At 41.0% G+C, this 15,292-nt stretch overlaps 1 protein-coding gene across 1 annotated transcript in view; it reads right to left on the bottom strand.

Annotated features, from left to right (window-relative positions):
• Positions 1–400: 400 nt before the first annotated feature.
• The window catches only part of ccdc57 (coiled-coil domain containing 57), a 58,147-nt gene continuing 43,255 nt past the window's right edge, over positions 401–15,292 (bottom strand). The window contains 8 exon segments of the mRNA XM_076759783.1: positions 401–2,073; positions 2,076–2,132; positions 4,064–4,238; positions 4,506–4,622; positions 6,404–6,501; positions 7,207–7,435; positions 7,764–7,843; positions 8,818–9,067. Of these exon segments, the coding sequence (XP_076615898.1) occupies positions 1,955–2,073; positions 2,076–2,132; positions 4,064–4,238; positions 4,506–4,622; positions 6,404–6,501; positions 7,207–7,435; positions 7,764–7,843; positions 8,818–9,067 (1,125 nt within the window). The 3' untranslated portion in view covers positions 401–1,954.

A 15,292-nucleotide genomic window follows, 5' to 3' on the forward strand; every position in this document is an offset into this window, starting at 1 on the left:
CGGAAAATTTTGATGCGAATCTCGCCTCGGCAGGGATGGTCATTCCCCTGCATTCGCGCATGTGTGACTGTACCCTTAGACAGAGATTATTTCTGACACGGTCCCGTAACACTTGTCTGGACCGAAATTATCTTCGTTTTAAAATGGAAACATATTAATGCGGATATAGCCTTAGGCCTTTACCACACCTATACAGATATATTTTGTTAAAACACAAATCTGCCTCCTCCGTTAAAAAAAAATCTGTCCACATGATCTAAGTACACACAGGATCGTAAAAACGATCGAAAAGCGCTCAAACAAGCATGCTGAAGTTATGGTCATAAATCAAAATATTCAACAAAGTAAAATACTGAAACAGTACTAATGTACTAACTGAAAGATCAGGTGATCAGGTGCATCCTCTCGGGTTTCGACTGTATATCTAATTTCATGGTTATCCATTTAACAGTTCTCAAGACAGGTAACTCTGACCAAAATGAATTTGCTCATTTTAACAAATAAAACTGGATATACATTCAGGAGCATTCTGTGTAACTGATAATATAAAACACAGTGATGGTGTGCTTTGTTGTCACATCCATCAGCAATTACATTTTGATCACTTTAGGCTTTCAACATACATCTGAATGAATTCTTAAACATCCCTCTGCCTTGCAGTCTTACACTCAAATAGCAGCCTGTGAACCTTTATCATGTTCATGTTTAATTTAATATTACATAACTTTACATTGAACGTGAAGTACAGACCGGCGTCGGCACACGTTGTCACATTTAACTATTTTGGATGGCATACAAATTGGCCAATCATAGTGGTGGCGGGGGAGTCTTCATCCAATCACAATAGGCGGGAGGGTACTGTTGAGAGATAGGGTGATTAAAAGGCGGGGCCCGAATGATGACGTAGCCAGGAAAGCTCGTCTGATTTGGGGTTACTGAAGTTCATAACTTTAGATAGCATGATGTACTGAAGAAATCCTACTGACCCACTGTAGTAGGGCAGTGATAACAGACGTTAAAAGCACACAGTGACTCTGATCAACAGAGAAAAAGACAAATGAGTTCTTTGACTGAAATTTTTGTCTTCTTTTCCCTAATGAGCTGCTGTCAGACTTACATGTGTACCCAGTGATTTCAATCAATGAAAACAGACAATTTGCATTACATACATTTAAAAAATATAATAAAGAATGATACACAATAAAGCCTACAGGCCTATTTTTTATTGTGGTCTTATTCTAGTCTCTTAAGTGCCTAGACATGAGAGCTCTGATCTTAGAAAGAGCAGTGAAGAATAAAAATATGTTCTTACCGTAAGTTTTATTCTAAAATGTAATTAAGAATGGTTTGTTTAAAGTATTTGAGGCATTAATTTCTTGATTTGGAAAGCATTTCTCTTGTTGGTACTTTTTCTCTTGTGTGGACTATTGCCATCAGGATCATTTGGAATAGACTATTTTTAAACAAAAATTCGACATATCTTAAAAGAGTACCCCACTTCCATAAAGTTGGGGAACTCACTAATGATATATTATACATGATTGGTACAAATCAAAGTAGAAGACACTGCGATATCTGGACTTTAACATCCTAATATGGGCCATGCCTCAACACAAAACGGGATTCCACTCTTTCCATAAAGCAATTTGACATCTCTCATCTCTGTATGAAAAATCTCATATGTATATCTCTTTGGATAAAAGCATCTGCCAAATGACAAATTGTAATTGTAAACTGATATGAAACTCCCTTTCATACTCCATCTCCTTAGTTTTTAATGCAGACTTTATATTGTAAATTTGTGGCTGAGACAACTCTGACATCCCTATGAGAAATATCTGGGTTCTCAGACTTGACAGCTCCTCCAGAGCCATAGAAGACTTTATGCAAGTGTTTTCACAGGCTGAATAACACCCATGACACTAGCAGATTGTCCTCTATTTGTGCTTCAACACTAATTTCTGATTTTGCTGATCCTGTCAGGGGCTCCAGTTCTGCTGGTCTTCATCGTGTCTGATGGTGTAGACAGGTTCCTCCTCTGCTGGGCCTTGGTTGGGGGCTGGCAAAGTATGGGGGCTGGACTCCAGCAACACCAGTCTTTGCCACTTCCCTCTTGTTCAGCTCACCTTCACCTTTATGTGCAGACAAACAAGGTGGAATTTCAATGGCTGTTTCAGATGACGCATTTTTACTTGTCGGTGTCTTCAACCAAGCTTAGGTAAAGTATTTAGACCTGTCCCTTATATAAAATGACCATAGACATAACTTGTATTTTCACTGACTAACATAGTAATCTTAGTGTCTAATTCTCATATTAATTTATTTTTCTACCTACCTGCCCAGGGACTATGGGCAGAAAATAGCAATTTGCTAAAACCAGGTACATTACACTTCTCCTTTTTTATATGAGGTTTATGGTTTTTGTGCATTGTCCCTGTTCAAGTAAAGATACGTGAAACATGTGGGCCACGTGTGTTCTACAACTTGTGCCTCATCATAATTGCCATCTTGTAACTCACAGAACTGTGCTTAACTCATCCAGAACATCACTGAGGGTCTTCTCATTAAGTCTGTTTATCCACAAGCCGGCACAACAATAGTTTCTTAAATGTTTTCTACCTAATATGAATATGGAATAGTTACATTTGTTGTAAGAGTGGAGCCATAAAGATGACGATCAATGTGAAGATGTGCCAGGATGCATTAAAGCTACAATAATTGTCCTTGTTAGCAAATTTCAAAATGTAAGCGCATGGGCAAAGGAACCATTCATTTTTTTGTATTCAGGACTGTTTTTAAATACTTAAACATCACAAGATATCATCTTAAACTGATACAAATACTTGAATTTAAAAAAAAAAAAACCAGAAACTTAGCGTATGACCCCACTGTTGCCTATCCCTGTGTATTTTAATGCAAATGAAGATCTAGATACTGATTTAACATTTTTAAACATCTCTGTCTCACTGTTTGGAAACAGTGAGTTCTCAGTGAAAATAGGGCTTCATCAAATATTTACTCATACAGCTGTTTAATATGTATAGAAAAACTATTTGACCCAGTCAGTGCAGTAATCATGAGTGTACTGAAACATTGTGCCAGGTTTGTCTTTTTTCACAATCTTTTTATGGTATGATGCTGATCATTGTGTTTCAGCCTGATCTGGCAGCTGCTCTGGTTGAGAAACTGTTCCCTGAAGAGCTGACAGAGAAGGCAGCCACAAATTGGGCAACATCCCTTGCTCCATCTGTCCATCTCTGATCCAAACACTGCAACTGGTTAGATATTTCAGTATGGGCAAGAAAGGGTGTTTATGATTCTGTAAAGCCAGCCTGAGACATGAGAAATAGGTTTTGAGTCTTACAGTCTGAAGATGCATGAAAAGAACATGGCTAAATCCACATGTACACCCACCAGACTTGTGGACTGAGACCTCCCAGATTCTGGTCATATATATTATGACACGCTACCACCATCACATCAAGTTTCTGAGGTCACTTGGCCACAAGAGAATAAAATGCACTATAAGATATGACCTAAGGCCTTAATCATTTCCATGGATATTGTTTCCCATACATAATTTTTGCAATCTTGTAATCCAAGTATTTTTCTGACCGGTTCTTAATGGTACTGATACTGGTAATTTATGCAAGATATAATCTTGTATAATCTTGCAGGGTCTGATGCTTGGTAGAAGCAGACAATGGTTGACATACACAGTAGAAATTTACCTTTATGTGAGCATTGACATTGCTGATATTACATTGTACATAAAATCCTCAGCAGAGGGTTCCACATTGTAGGTGCCCTATTTTTTGTTTAGTTAGATGAACACCAACTTTTACCTCTCTAACTCTGGTAACTCAAAGTCTGATTATAAGAAACACATCCTAATTATCCAAAACAAGTAAGCTGTCAAACATGTCTGGTGTGAACATGCTGTTTTTTTAACTCGATAAGAGATACCAGGAAAAAGGCTGACTGTGATTTTAAGGCAAAGGAAGGATGCAGATGTAATAGTGATTAAACATCAGCAATTAAAAAAAAAGTCTGGTGCGGTTACCTTCTGAGAAAACTGATGGACTGAGTTCATGGTCCAGTATGTCCCACAGTTTGTTTAATGACAGCAGTGATTCCCCTGATGACAATCGAGGCCTGGACAGACCTGAGTGGTACTGTTGCACCACATCAAGGGAGCTCTGTAGCTGGCAGAGCAGAGGATCTTTGGTCTTGGAGCTCTAAAGACAAAGAGACTAAGTTCATTTTAAGATGTTTTACTTACAAGGAATGTGAAAAGTCTGGAAAGTAGAGATAGCTAAACATAAACTAAGAAATAAGAAACACATTTTCTATAGTTTGTTTACATTCCACTACATTATAAATGCAAGTATGAATATTATAGAATGAACTCAGATATAGTTTTGTACCAACAGATATCCATGAGGAGCAAACTGGGCAGATGAGCTGCTAATGCTTATCAATTAATGCAGTATTTAAGACTCTACCTCAGGCCTGTCTGTGGCTTTATGCTCCTCTTTTGTGGTAGGACCTCGGTTGTTGTTTCCAGGGAGGACTTGTTCAGAAAGACTGCATGCTCTCTGCCTCAGAGCAAACTGCAGCTCCTGCAGGTAAAAATACATTAGTGGACCTACTCTGCTCTCTGGAGGTAGCATAGAGAAGTACACAACACCAGGATCATCATTAGTTCTCCAGGGGTCTTTCAAACAGTGTTCTTGGTTGCTGTCTTTTTTTAATTTTTGTTGTCTAGATATGTCTGTCCTCTTAACTTCCATGACACATAAGGTGAGGGTTATGTCATCAGCTGCTTGTTCTCACCAGAGTAGTCAAAATCAACTTTATTGTCAATTTCACCATATGTGCAGGACATACAGAGGGATCAAAATATTGTTTCTCACAGTCCCACAGTGTGTGTGCAAAAATATAAAAATAAAACCAAGATAAAAATGGGTCTAAACATAAACACTACACAACTATTGAAAAGTACTATAAAATATAAAACATTTAAGGATAAATAACCACCACACACACACACACACACACACGCACACACACACACACACACACACACAAACATATGTATATATACTCTCTTTAATTTGTGAAAGGAGCATATATAATACACACACACACACACACACACACACACACACACACATATATACATATATATATATATATAAGCATTTTGAGTGGTCTGTGTCTTAGAAAGTGCTACATACATACAGCCCATTTCCCATTATTGGATGATAAATGGCCAATCAGTGGATGTTTTGTGTCAGAGTGTTAGTGTCACTGCATGACTAGATCACTGTTTATCAGGGCATGGAATTCCAGTGATTTGTTGAAAATCTGTGTGAAGATGGGTGTCAGCTGGTCAGCACAGACTTTCAGACAGGAGGGGGACACGCCATTTGGCCATGAAGCCTTCCTGATCTTCTGTCACTCGAAGAAATGACATTACACATCCTGTTCACAGATCCTGAATGTTGGTGGAGGGTCAGTGGGGAGTGGTTCAGGGGGTGTGACTGGTTGTTTGATGTCCAAGCAAGGGTGGGTGATGGGCATTGATGTGGGCCCATCAAACTGGCATTTGAATGTATTCTGGTTATCGGCCAGTTGATGGTGTGGAGGTATGTTCTCCCCACACAGCTGATTGCAGGTAATGTCTTGCAGTTTTTTCCACAGAGATCAAGGATTGTTAGCTGAAAACCAGCCCTCCAGCTTAGGCTACTTTAATCTCCACTGTCAGTATGTTTCTGGTTTGGTTATACAGGACTCGTCCCCACTTCTATAGACCTCTTCCTTACTTAGCCTGGCAAAACTGCTTGAGTTTAGACAAGAACCATGGTTTATTGTTTTTGTATGTGCAGAGGGTTTTGAGTTGGTTACTAAGAACTCCTGCGGTGAGTTTCAAGATTTCTTCTTCCTCTCATCCGAACTCCACCTCGCTTCCCCCATCTGTATCTCATGCAATCCCATACACAGCAAGAAGTTCAGAAAAACTTTCCAGCTCGATGAAAAATGGAGAAAAAGTCTGACCAGTAGATTTACCAATGTTTAAGAGTTGCTCACAGCTGTACTGTATTAGAGAGGGTCAACTCAAAATGCGACAAATAAACAGAAACAAAGAAAATGCCAGCCATTTGCAGCACCATCTTGAAATGTATTTATATATAGTAGTAGCAGTAATAAATTCAACTAAGAGGCAGATTTTCTCAAACAAAATATAAATAATAGCAGACAAGGGCTACAATATGAACATCACACTGAGGTAAGAGATAAGTGTCTCTGCAATACTGAAGAGCTGAGGAGCTGAGAAGAAGCAGAGCATTGGTGAGAAATGGATTTGAAGAGACTTGGAAAACTCAGTTGGAGCAGATACCTGTGTGGTGAGTTGATACGGCAGCTGTTCCAAAGCAGACAGTTTGTGATATTGGTCTCCTAGTTTCTCTGTAGAGGAGTCCCTCTCTTGAAAGCACCCTACGAGGGAATACAAAGAACTTTTCAGGATACAAGATAGCAGCTTCTCAGCTGCTATATTGGATTGCACTATATTTAGCTATGTGCTCCTTACAAACTGACTCTCGGTCATTTTTTTATGGTCATTCTGCTGGTTTGTTGTGTGGAGGATAGAAAGAGGAAGGTTTTGCAGGCCTGGGGCACTCCAGGTCAATGGGTAGAAGGAGGGAATGGGAAGGGAAGGGAATGATGAAGGAAAGAAGGATAAACCCTGCTAACTCAATGGGGACCCTAGAAGCAACACAATGGCAGCATTGCTATGACATCTAGCTAGAGTGCATGGTTTTAGTCTGGCTGGAATAATGGAGCACCAGGTATTCCTGCCAAATATGGAAGTCTAAGGTTCCAAAATATATTAGCTCAGGCTAATTTAAACCTGAGTTGTAAACACAAATTCAATTTAATTAAAAGTCTGGTTTAATTGGTAACTCTACCTTATCAAACACCCCTCAGGAAGTGAGATTTTAAGACCACACATCCTACCTGGCTAATTAACTGGGTCAATGTTGCTGAGTAACAGCCCCATAAGCCCAACAGATGAGTTATGGTCAATTACTATACTTACTGATGTTGTCCCCTTACTTACAAATGGTGTTAATAACATTGCCTTAACATTGCCTGCTCTTTATGTAATGTTTGTGGTGGTGAGTGTGTCTGTTATTGTACCCTTAAGTTCAGCAGTAGTGATGTGGCCACGGAGGCGGTTGCCCATCTCTATCAGCTGCTGTTTCTCTCTGCTCAGACGGGCAATACAGAATGCTGCCTGCTTCAGCCTGGTATGCAGGAGAGGAGGGTTGCTTTTAGCCCCCTGCACATTTTCAAACAAACCATTTGATATCAGACTTGAGACCTGCTGTCGTCGCCAATATGGGTTCTCCTCTTGGAGCTGTGTACTCTGGAGGGATGATGAGATGAAACTTGAAGGAACTCAGTTGCTGTAGCAGCTTATACAATATATTCCCATTATCTCACATAACTGACTGGTAAACTGACCCAAACAGATGAAACTAAGATTTTTGCTGGGGCAATGTTACACAGAACTGATGAACAATAAAAGGCAATTATCTTGCCCACTTTTGACATTTGTGTGTTAGTGTTGAAAAATTGTCTCATAGTCATGGCTCTGCACTAAAGACATCAGTAGCTTTCACTGCAAACCATTAGTCCAGGCAGACCTGGATGGAGCTGACTTAACTAGTTTCTAAACTAATTTCCTTCAGTACCTGTCCCATGATGTGTGCCCCTGTGACATCCTGCTTTGTCAAAGCAGAGATGTTGGTTTGTTTCTCCAGGCAAACATCACCTAAGGACCAAGACAAATTAAGACAAAACTTCAATAAAATGTCTTTTTTAGATAAAACTAATACAAACAACATTCCAACTGAGATCATGCATTATCTCAGTTAAACGTTTTAAGACAGCTGAGCATGAATATGATCACAGATTACGGTTTAAATCTACAATAAAAGTTGCATTGAAATTAAAGCTTGTGCTACATTACTTGAGGACTTCCTTATTACTGTTAAGCATTCAGCCACCTTCTGTAGCAAACAACTGATGTGTACAGTATATTTCATCTGTCATAGACAAACTGTTATATAGTGTTTTTTGTACTTTTTGTATTTTGTACTTGGTAAAATGAAAGTTAGACAGTTTGACAAAAATAAAGACTTTGTTTTTTAAGCCTAAAAATTTTGCCACCCTACACTCGGGCTAACTCATAACTAAGTGCAGTATTTCCACAGTGACAGTCAGTGTTTTTCCATAACAACAACCAGTGACCTGCTGACCAGTGGCATCAGTTTTCTGATGATGTTGTGGAGTAAGCTATGAGACAGGAAAGGTGGCAGTGAAAACACTGTCAGCTGTTCTCCTTTGCCTGAACAACTACCCTAATCTTGACTGACAAATTAGCAGATGTACAGAGCCCTACCACATTAAGAAGACACAGCATCTCAGCACTGCTACAGGTCTGAACTGTGTTGAAATTTTACACTCTCTTCTTTTATTTACTATTTATTTATTCTATTTGATTAAGGTCCCACTAAAGATAATCAAGAATTACACAGCTTTGTGCAACAGAATTTAGATGTCTATCTGAACTCTGACTATTAGTTTGATTTAAGTCAAAGTACAAGTCTATCGGCCCTTTGAGGTCAAGAGTAAAAAGATCAGCAAAGCTTGCCACAGTTTGAATGTTTTTTGTTTTTTTTCACTGAAAATTGCTGGATGATAAAAATCATCAACCACGTTTGAGTAAAAGAGTGCTGTCCTCACCTGCTTGGCTAAAATTGGGGGAACTGTCAGTGGATTGGGCTGGTGGTCCAGTGGCCATCTGAGCAGAGGCTCCTTGATCAATTGGCTGAGGAGAGGCAGCCTGTGAATGGGCCTGGGGATGGGGTTGCAGATGGCTGAGACTCTCCATATCCTTCCTCATTTGGGTAACCATGGCCCGCAGGATGTTGTTCTGCTTCTGAAGACGACAGATCTCTTCTGATGCCATAGAATCTACATTTTGTGTGAGACCCTGTGGGTAGATATAAACTCATGTTGACAGATTAGTGTATTGTATGCATCTTCATATTTTGTATTATATCACTTATACTAAACTGCAAGTACTGCATTAAGTGCAATTGATATTTACTGAAGACTTGTGGCCCTTTGTTGTACAATAAATGGTTGAATTTCATTTCTCCTTATTTACTAAAGGACAGTGGGTGACAGACAGATCAATGAAAATTTATAATTATTAAGTACATGGTAGTAAGTTGTAAGTAATTTTATGAAGAGCTCTCCACTCTGCACCCCAACACAGAGAGCAAGAAAAGCAACAATGAAATAACCAGCTAGCCACTTTCATTTTTGTAGAAGGCACATTTTGTTACTTGCTTATTTGGTGTAAAAGAAGTGTGTGTACCTGTTTGTGTGCCTGTGTGTGTAGCCATCCCTGTCCAGAGAGCAGAACACATGTTGCAAATTGGACTTAAATGTATTTATTCAGTGCCTTTTTATTGTGCATAAACCTCATGTTTATGGCCGCATTGTTGGAAAAATAGCATACCCTACTAAAAGAGAAGAAGAGGGTCTTGTGATCAGGGGACAAAGATGAGCTGAAGAGGGTGCAGACTGAGCTGAAATCAGAGATTAAGAGAGGCAAGGACAGCTACAGGAGGAAGCTGGAGGAGTGCCTTCAGGGGAACAACGCCAGAGAGGTCTGGAGGACCCTAAAAACCATCTCAGGTCACAGCAGTGACAGCGGAGGGGGCCATGAATCTGGAGGCCAGGATTTGAACCTGTTTTTCAACAGATTTGATTCTACCCGTGTTCCTTCCCCCCTCCACCTTAGCCTAGACCTAACACCGCTACTTCTCCAAACCCCGCGCAGCACCCCTGACACCAGCAGCACCCTCTCCACACCACTTAACCTCCCTCCGCTCCACTTCATAGACTACATTCACCTCCCCATACATCACTCTACAGCTGGGGTGTCAAACTCAAATACACAGTGGGCCAAAATTAAATAAATTGTTCCAAGTCGAGGGCCGGACTGGTTCAATGTGTATTGAAAACTTATTGAAATGACCTTATTGCACATATTGAACCTGGAACTAACACAGCCTATGAGTTATTGCCTATAAAACAACATTAATCATTAAATAAATAAAAAATCAGTTGCATTCATTTCTTATGGCTTTATCTGTGTCTTTCCATAGTAATTTCAAATGAAAACATTTTGCCACAGGCCAACAACAGCAAAAAATAATTTCCTTCAAAGAAAAACCAAACATGCCCAAAGAGTACAAAAAGTCAACATATATTGAACCTGAGTGAGCTGCTCTCTGGTGTGCACTAATCTAAGCCAGATACTTGAACCTGAAACTAACACAGCTTATAAGACTGTTTTTTTTTATCTATAAACAACAACATTAAACATGAAATACCAGAAAAACCAGTTGCATTAATTTCTTATGGCTCTTTATGCAACTTTTCCTGAATAATTTACCTGTCATGGTGTTTTGTTTCATTGTGTCTTCTTGCGTTATATTCTTTCATTACAGCAGTGACATGCTGAAAGTTGTCCACAGGTAACTAGCTTCATCAGACTGCAGATGAATGAGTGGGGCAGGGACTCGTGCTCGCGGGCCTTTGATTGACGTGCCAATGCACTGACAGTGCATTGTGGGACTTGTAGTACTAGTGGTGCGTGCAATATACCGGCGGGCCAACTCTAATAATAATTAGATATTATCATGCGGGCCAAAGATAATTCAATTGCAAGCCGGTTTTGGCCCACGGGCCTTGAGTTTGACATATGTGGTCTACAGGAACCACCCTCCAGTCCTCCCCAAGCCTCTCCATAACAGCTGACCAGATGAGGAAGGAACTCAGGAGGATGAAGATAAGATATACGAGGCGAGAAAGGCTACAGATCTGGATGGCATCAGCTCCAGACTGCTCAGGGACTGTGCGGATCAGCTGCGCTGGGTCATCCTGCACATCTTGAACACGAGTCTCAGTCTGGAGAGAGTTCCAGCCCATTGGAGAACTTCCTGTGTGGTTCCAGTCCCAAAGACCGTGCATCCCGGGGAGCCCGTCCACTTCAGGCCAGTAACCTTAACTTCCCACCTGATAAAGACTTTGGAGAGGATCATAATGAACCACCTCCATCACCTGGTGAGCAGCGAGCTGGACCCCCTACACTCTGCATATTGTCCAGACATTGGCATAGAGGACGCAGTCATCTACTTGCTCCATCGATCTCTTTCTCATCTGGAGCATACTGGAAGCACAGTGAGGGTCATGTTTTTCAACATCTCCAGTGATGATGCGTATCACAGGGGAACAAACTGGAATACAGAGAAGTCATAACCCACTTCATTGAGTGGTGTGGACTGAACCATCTGCACATAAACACCAGCAAGATGAAGGAGGTGGTCAGTGCCTGTCCTGGACTGCCCGCTGGACACCATTGAGGAGGTGGGTGAGAGGAGGAGGCTAGCCAAGCTGACATCGATCATGGAAAACCCATCCCACTCCCTGCATGTGACAGTAGGGGGCTTAAGCAGCTCGTTCAGCAGCAGACTGCTGCATCTGGTGTGCAAGAAAGAATACTACTGCAGATCCTTCATCCCAACAGCTGCCAGACTGTTAAAACACCAGCATCATGTAATGTAGCACTGTGTTGATGCTGTCTTTCTCAATTCTGCATCATAAAAAGGCATGGACAGGCCATCGGGCGTACTGAGCAATGTCTGGTGGGCCGACGCACATTTTTGGGCCAGGGCTGTCATTATTTAATAAAAAAAAAGTTCGAAGGACAATGGGTTAGTCCACTGAAATCTCTCAACCCTCCCCTCCCTCCTCGGCCTACCCCTCCCCTCCAGGCAAGGTTATCAAATTTTGCCATCGGAGTTCGACCGGAGTTAGAGAGAAGTGAGTGTCCATCTGTGGAAATGGATAGGCTTAAACCACAAAAGTGCAAGGGGGGCGCAGAGAAACTGCAAGACAAGAGGCTCAAAAGCCAACAAGTCCTCGCTAAGGGTTACCCAAGAGACTTGATTGTTTAGTTAGTCGGTAACCCTGGGAGGCAACTGAGTGATTAGAGGACAAACCTACACTCAGTAGGGGGAAAGGTGGTGGTGCCTACCTCCTTAGTTAGCCTTTGTGTTCATGCTGTTCTAATTGATGGAAGCATTTGGACCTATGAAGAGCACCTAACCTTGAAGGACACTTTCTTTGGAAAGACTTTAGTTTCTATTTTGAATGTCTATAAAGGCCGGACTTTATGTTTGAGATATCCACTGAAAGTATCAAGTGACTGTTGTGTTAATTGTGGACTCTTTGGATCTTTGATCAATTGGCCAAGTGGGAGGTGTCAAGACTTTTGTTACTTAAAGTATTTTATTATTATTTGTGGGTCTGAATAATATATTTAAGGGTTTTGTACCTCTTCATTTTATTTTGAAAAGCTATTTGTAAGTCTGTGCGACATCCGGTTTTGTTTGAGCACGGCAGTAGTGTATATCCAGGTCTTTGACAGAAGCACACAGCCCATTGGTAAGTAGCAGCAGTACACAGTAGCAGCAACTGGATAATAGCCTGCTAGCGATGTGTAGTTTATAAATACATGTGTTGTGTTGATGTTTACCACACTGTAAGCTGTCATTCTCTAATAAGAGTGCTATTTAGCATCCGTGGTTAGCGATTGGATAGCGAACTAAGACTGAGGCTAACTGTGTTAGCATTCTGGGCTAGTTCCCGCTAGCATTCTCAGTTATTAATGTCAGCCAAGACACAATAGTATTTCATCATGTGGGTCTGCTGTGTGTTATGTAATTCAACATTACTTTTATTTATTAAAAGGACATTTGATTGCTTGCATATTTAAAGGAATCTATGCTTTGTTTATTGGGAAAATGAAAGCAGCTATTTAGTAGTTACAGCTTCATTGATATTATTATATGTAACTTTTTATATTTCATTTGATTGTTTCAGGTTTATGACCCGTGGTCACTTGTGGTCATTTTGATGTAAAAATAAAAGAAGACAAAGGACAAACATGGGTTATAGCATTTGTGTGCTTCCTGTCAAGCCTTTTCGGAGGGCTAAATCTTAAAAATCCGAACACTATCCAAGAGTGATTGCTGGAGAGTCTTACATAAGGGCTAAGAACAATCTGGCGAAGAGTGAGTGAGAGGGAGCAGCTGAAGTATAGCACTGATTGTGACTAGCCTCAGGTGTGTGCTCCAGTGGCTGAACAGGTAGGCGTCACTGAGAAGCATGCTGGCTGAGAAGGTGTGCGAATGAGGGCAGCACGTGACACTGTTTGGACATTTTACAGGTCAACAGGTTAATTGGTAACAGGTGATAGTATCATGATTGGGTATAAATGGAACATCCTCAAAAGGTTCCACCATTCACCAGCAAAGATGGGGCCAGGTTCACTACTTTGTGAAACAGGATATGACTACTTAGACTACTGTAACAGCATTCTCTTTGGTTCCACCTCCAAAGCTGTCAATAAACTCAAGTACATCCAAAACTCTGCAGCCCGACTCCTTACTCAAACCCGTTCTCATGACCACATTAACCCTGTGTTCCAGAACCTTCACTGGCTCCCCATCCCAAACCCCATCCAAAACTGCTCCTCCTCAACTTCACATCCCTTCACAACCTCGCCCCCTCCTACCTCACTAACCTGCTACACCCATATAATCCCCCCCGTGACCTCCGCTCAGCAGATGCCAACCTCCTTTCTACCCCCCTCAGGACCAAGCGCCGGAGCTGGGGGGACAGAGCCTGGAACTCACTCCCCAAATCCCTCCGTGACTGTACTGACCTCATCACATCCAAATCCCTCCTCAAGATCCACCTCTTTAGATTAGCTTTTAATGTCTGAATTGTTTGGATGTTTTTTTCTTCTTCTTCTTCTTCTCTGCTTTGCTTTTATTGATTGTGTTTTAATTATCCTGTATGGTCTTGTTTTTATCTGACCCTTCTCCTGTAAAGCGTCTTTGAGCATTGTTAAAAGTGCTCTACAAATAAAATGTATTATTATTATTAACAGTTAATTTGTTAATGATTGCATTCTGTTTTCATTTTTGTTTTACACAGCATCACAACTTTTTTGGAATTGTGGCTTTACAACCAATAAGCTCCCGAGAGGTCCCATCACCATTACAGTGAAGATAATTGAAAGGGCCAGAGGTAACATAATATTTGGGGCTTCATGCCACCGAGCTGAGCACTTTACAGGCTTGGTTTACTAAATTATTATTTCCTCTTTTTTATCTTTAAAATCAGATAAGCCATTATCAGATGTGGTCACATGAACAGGGAATGCAGATAGAGGAATGATGCATCAACAACCAGAACGCACTGGCACAGTGAAGACCGCACACCATACAAGTCCTGCTCATTCTGTGTGACTGGGATCAGTACAGTACACTAGAGTAGGGTATCCAAATTTTGATAGAGTCAAACCCTCCCCATATTTTCCCAGGGTATACAGTATTACCATGACTAATTAAAAATCACTTTGCAGGGCAGCGTGACATGCACGCAGTTCGGACGGTCAATGCTCACGCTAGAAAGCACCAATCTTAACTTGTACCATACCAGAATGACGGGGAGAAACTCAGCTAAAAGCCTCTACCAAGTATTGCCACCCAAACGAAACATAATTCATACCCCAAGAAATTATATGCACATGTAACGAAAACATGAAAATATTGCACGTCAACAGTACTGCATCTGCTGATTTCACCACTTCATGCAACCCATACAAGCCTGGTATCATATGAAGAGTCTGATGATCACCAAGATATCTGCCTCCTCACTGTGCGACAAAATCTGGGCGAGCTAGCAGCCAAAGAGTAGCAGAAAAAACTTTGCTAAATCTTAAAGTATGTTTTACCTTTGCTGTTTTGTGGTCAAAAGTTATTTTCCAGCTCGAAAAAACACTGCTAATGTCTCCTCCTATGACTCTGTGTCAGTTTGAGATGAATCACAAAGTTCCTGGTTGTTTACATAAAGAGGAGGGGGTTTCTAGAGTGGAGGGAGCGCTCTTCATGCGATAACCTATCTCTGGGGTTCTGGATTGGTTCTGGATTGTCACTGGTGTTTCTATGGTGAATTTGGGTACTGCCCCTCGATACTCTTGACTCTGACTGATTGATTGTGGTGTCAATCATCAAAACAGACCAATGGGTCGCTGAGCTATTGACCGCTGTAACTACGCAGTTAGTTTCAC

This window comes from Chaetodon auriga, chromosome 20 (assembly GCF_051107435.1).
Source record: "Chaetodon auriga isolate fChaAug3 chromosome 20, fChaAug3.hap1, whole genome shotgun sequence".
NCBI classification, from domain to species: Eukaryota; Metazoa; Chordata; class Actinopteri; order Chaetodontiformes; family Chaetodontidae; genus Chaetodon; species Chaetodon auriga.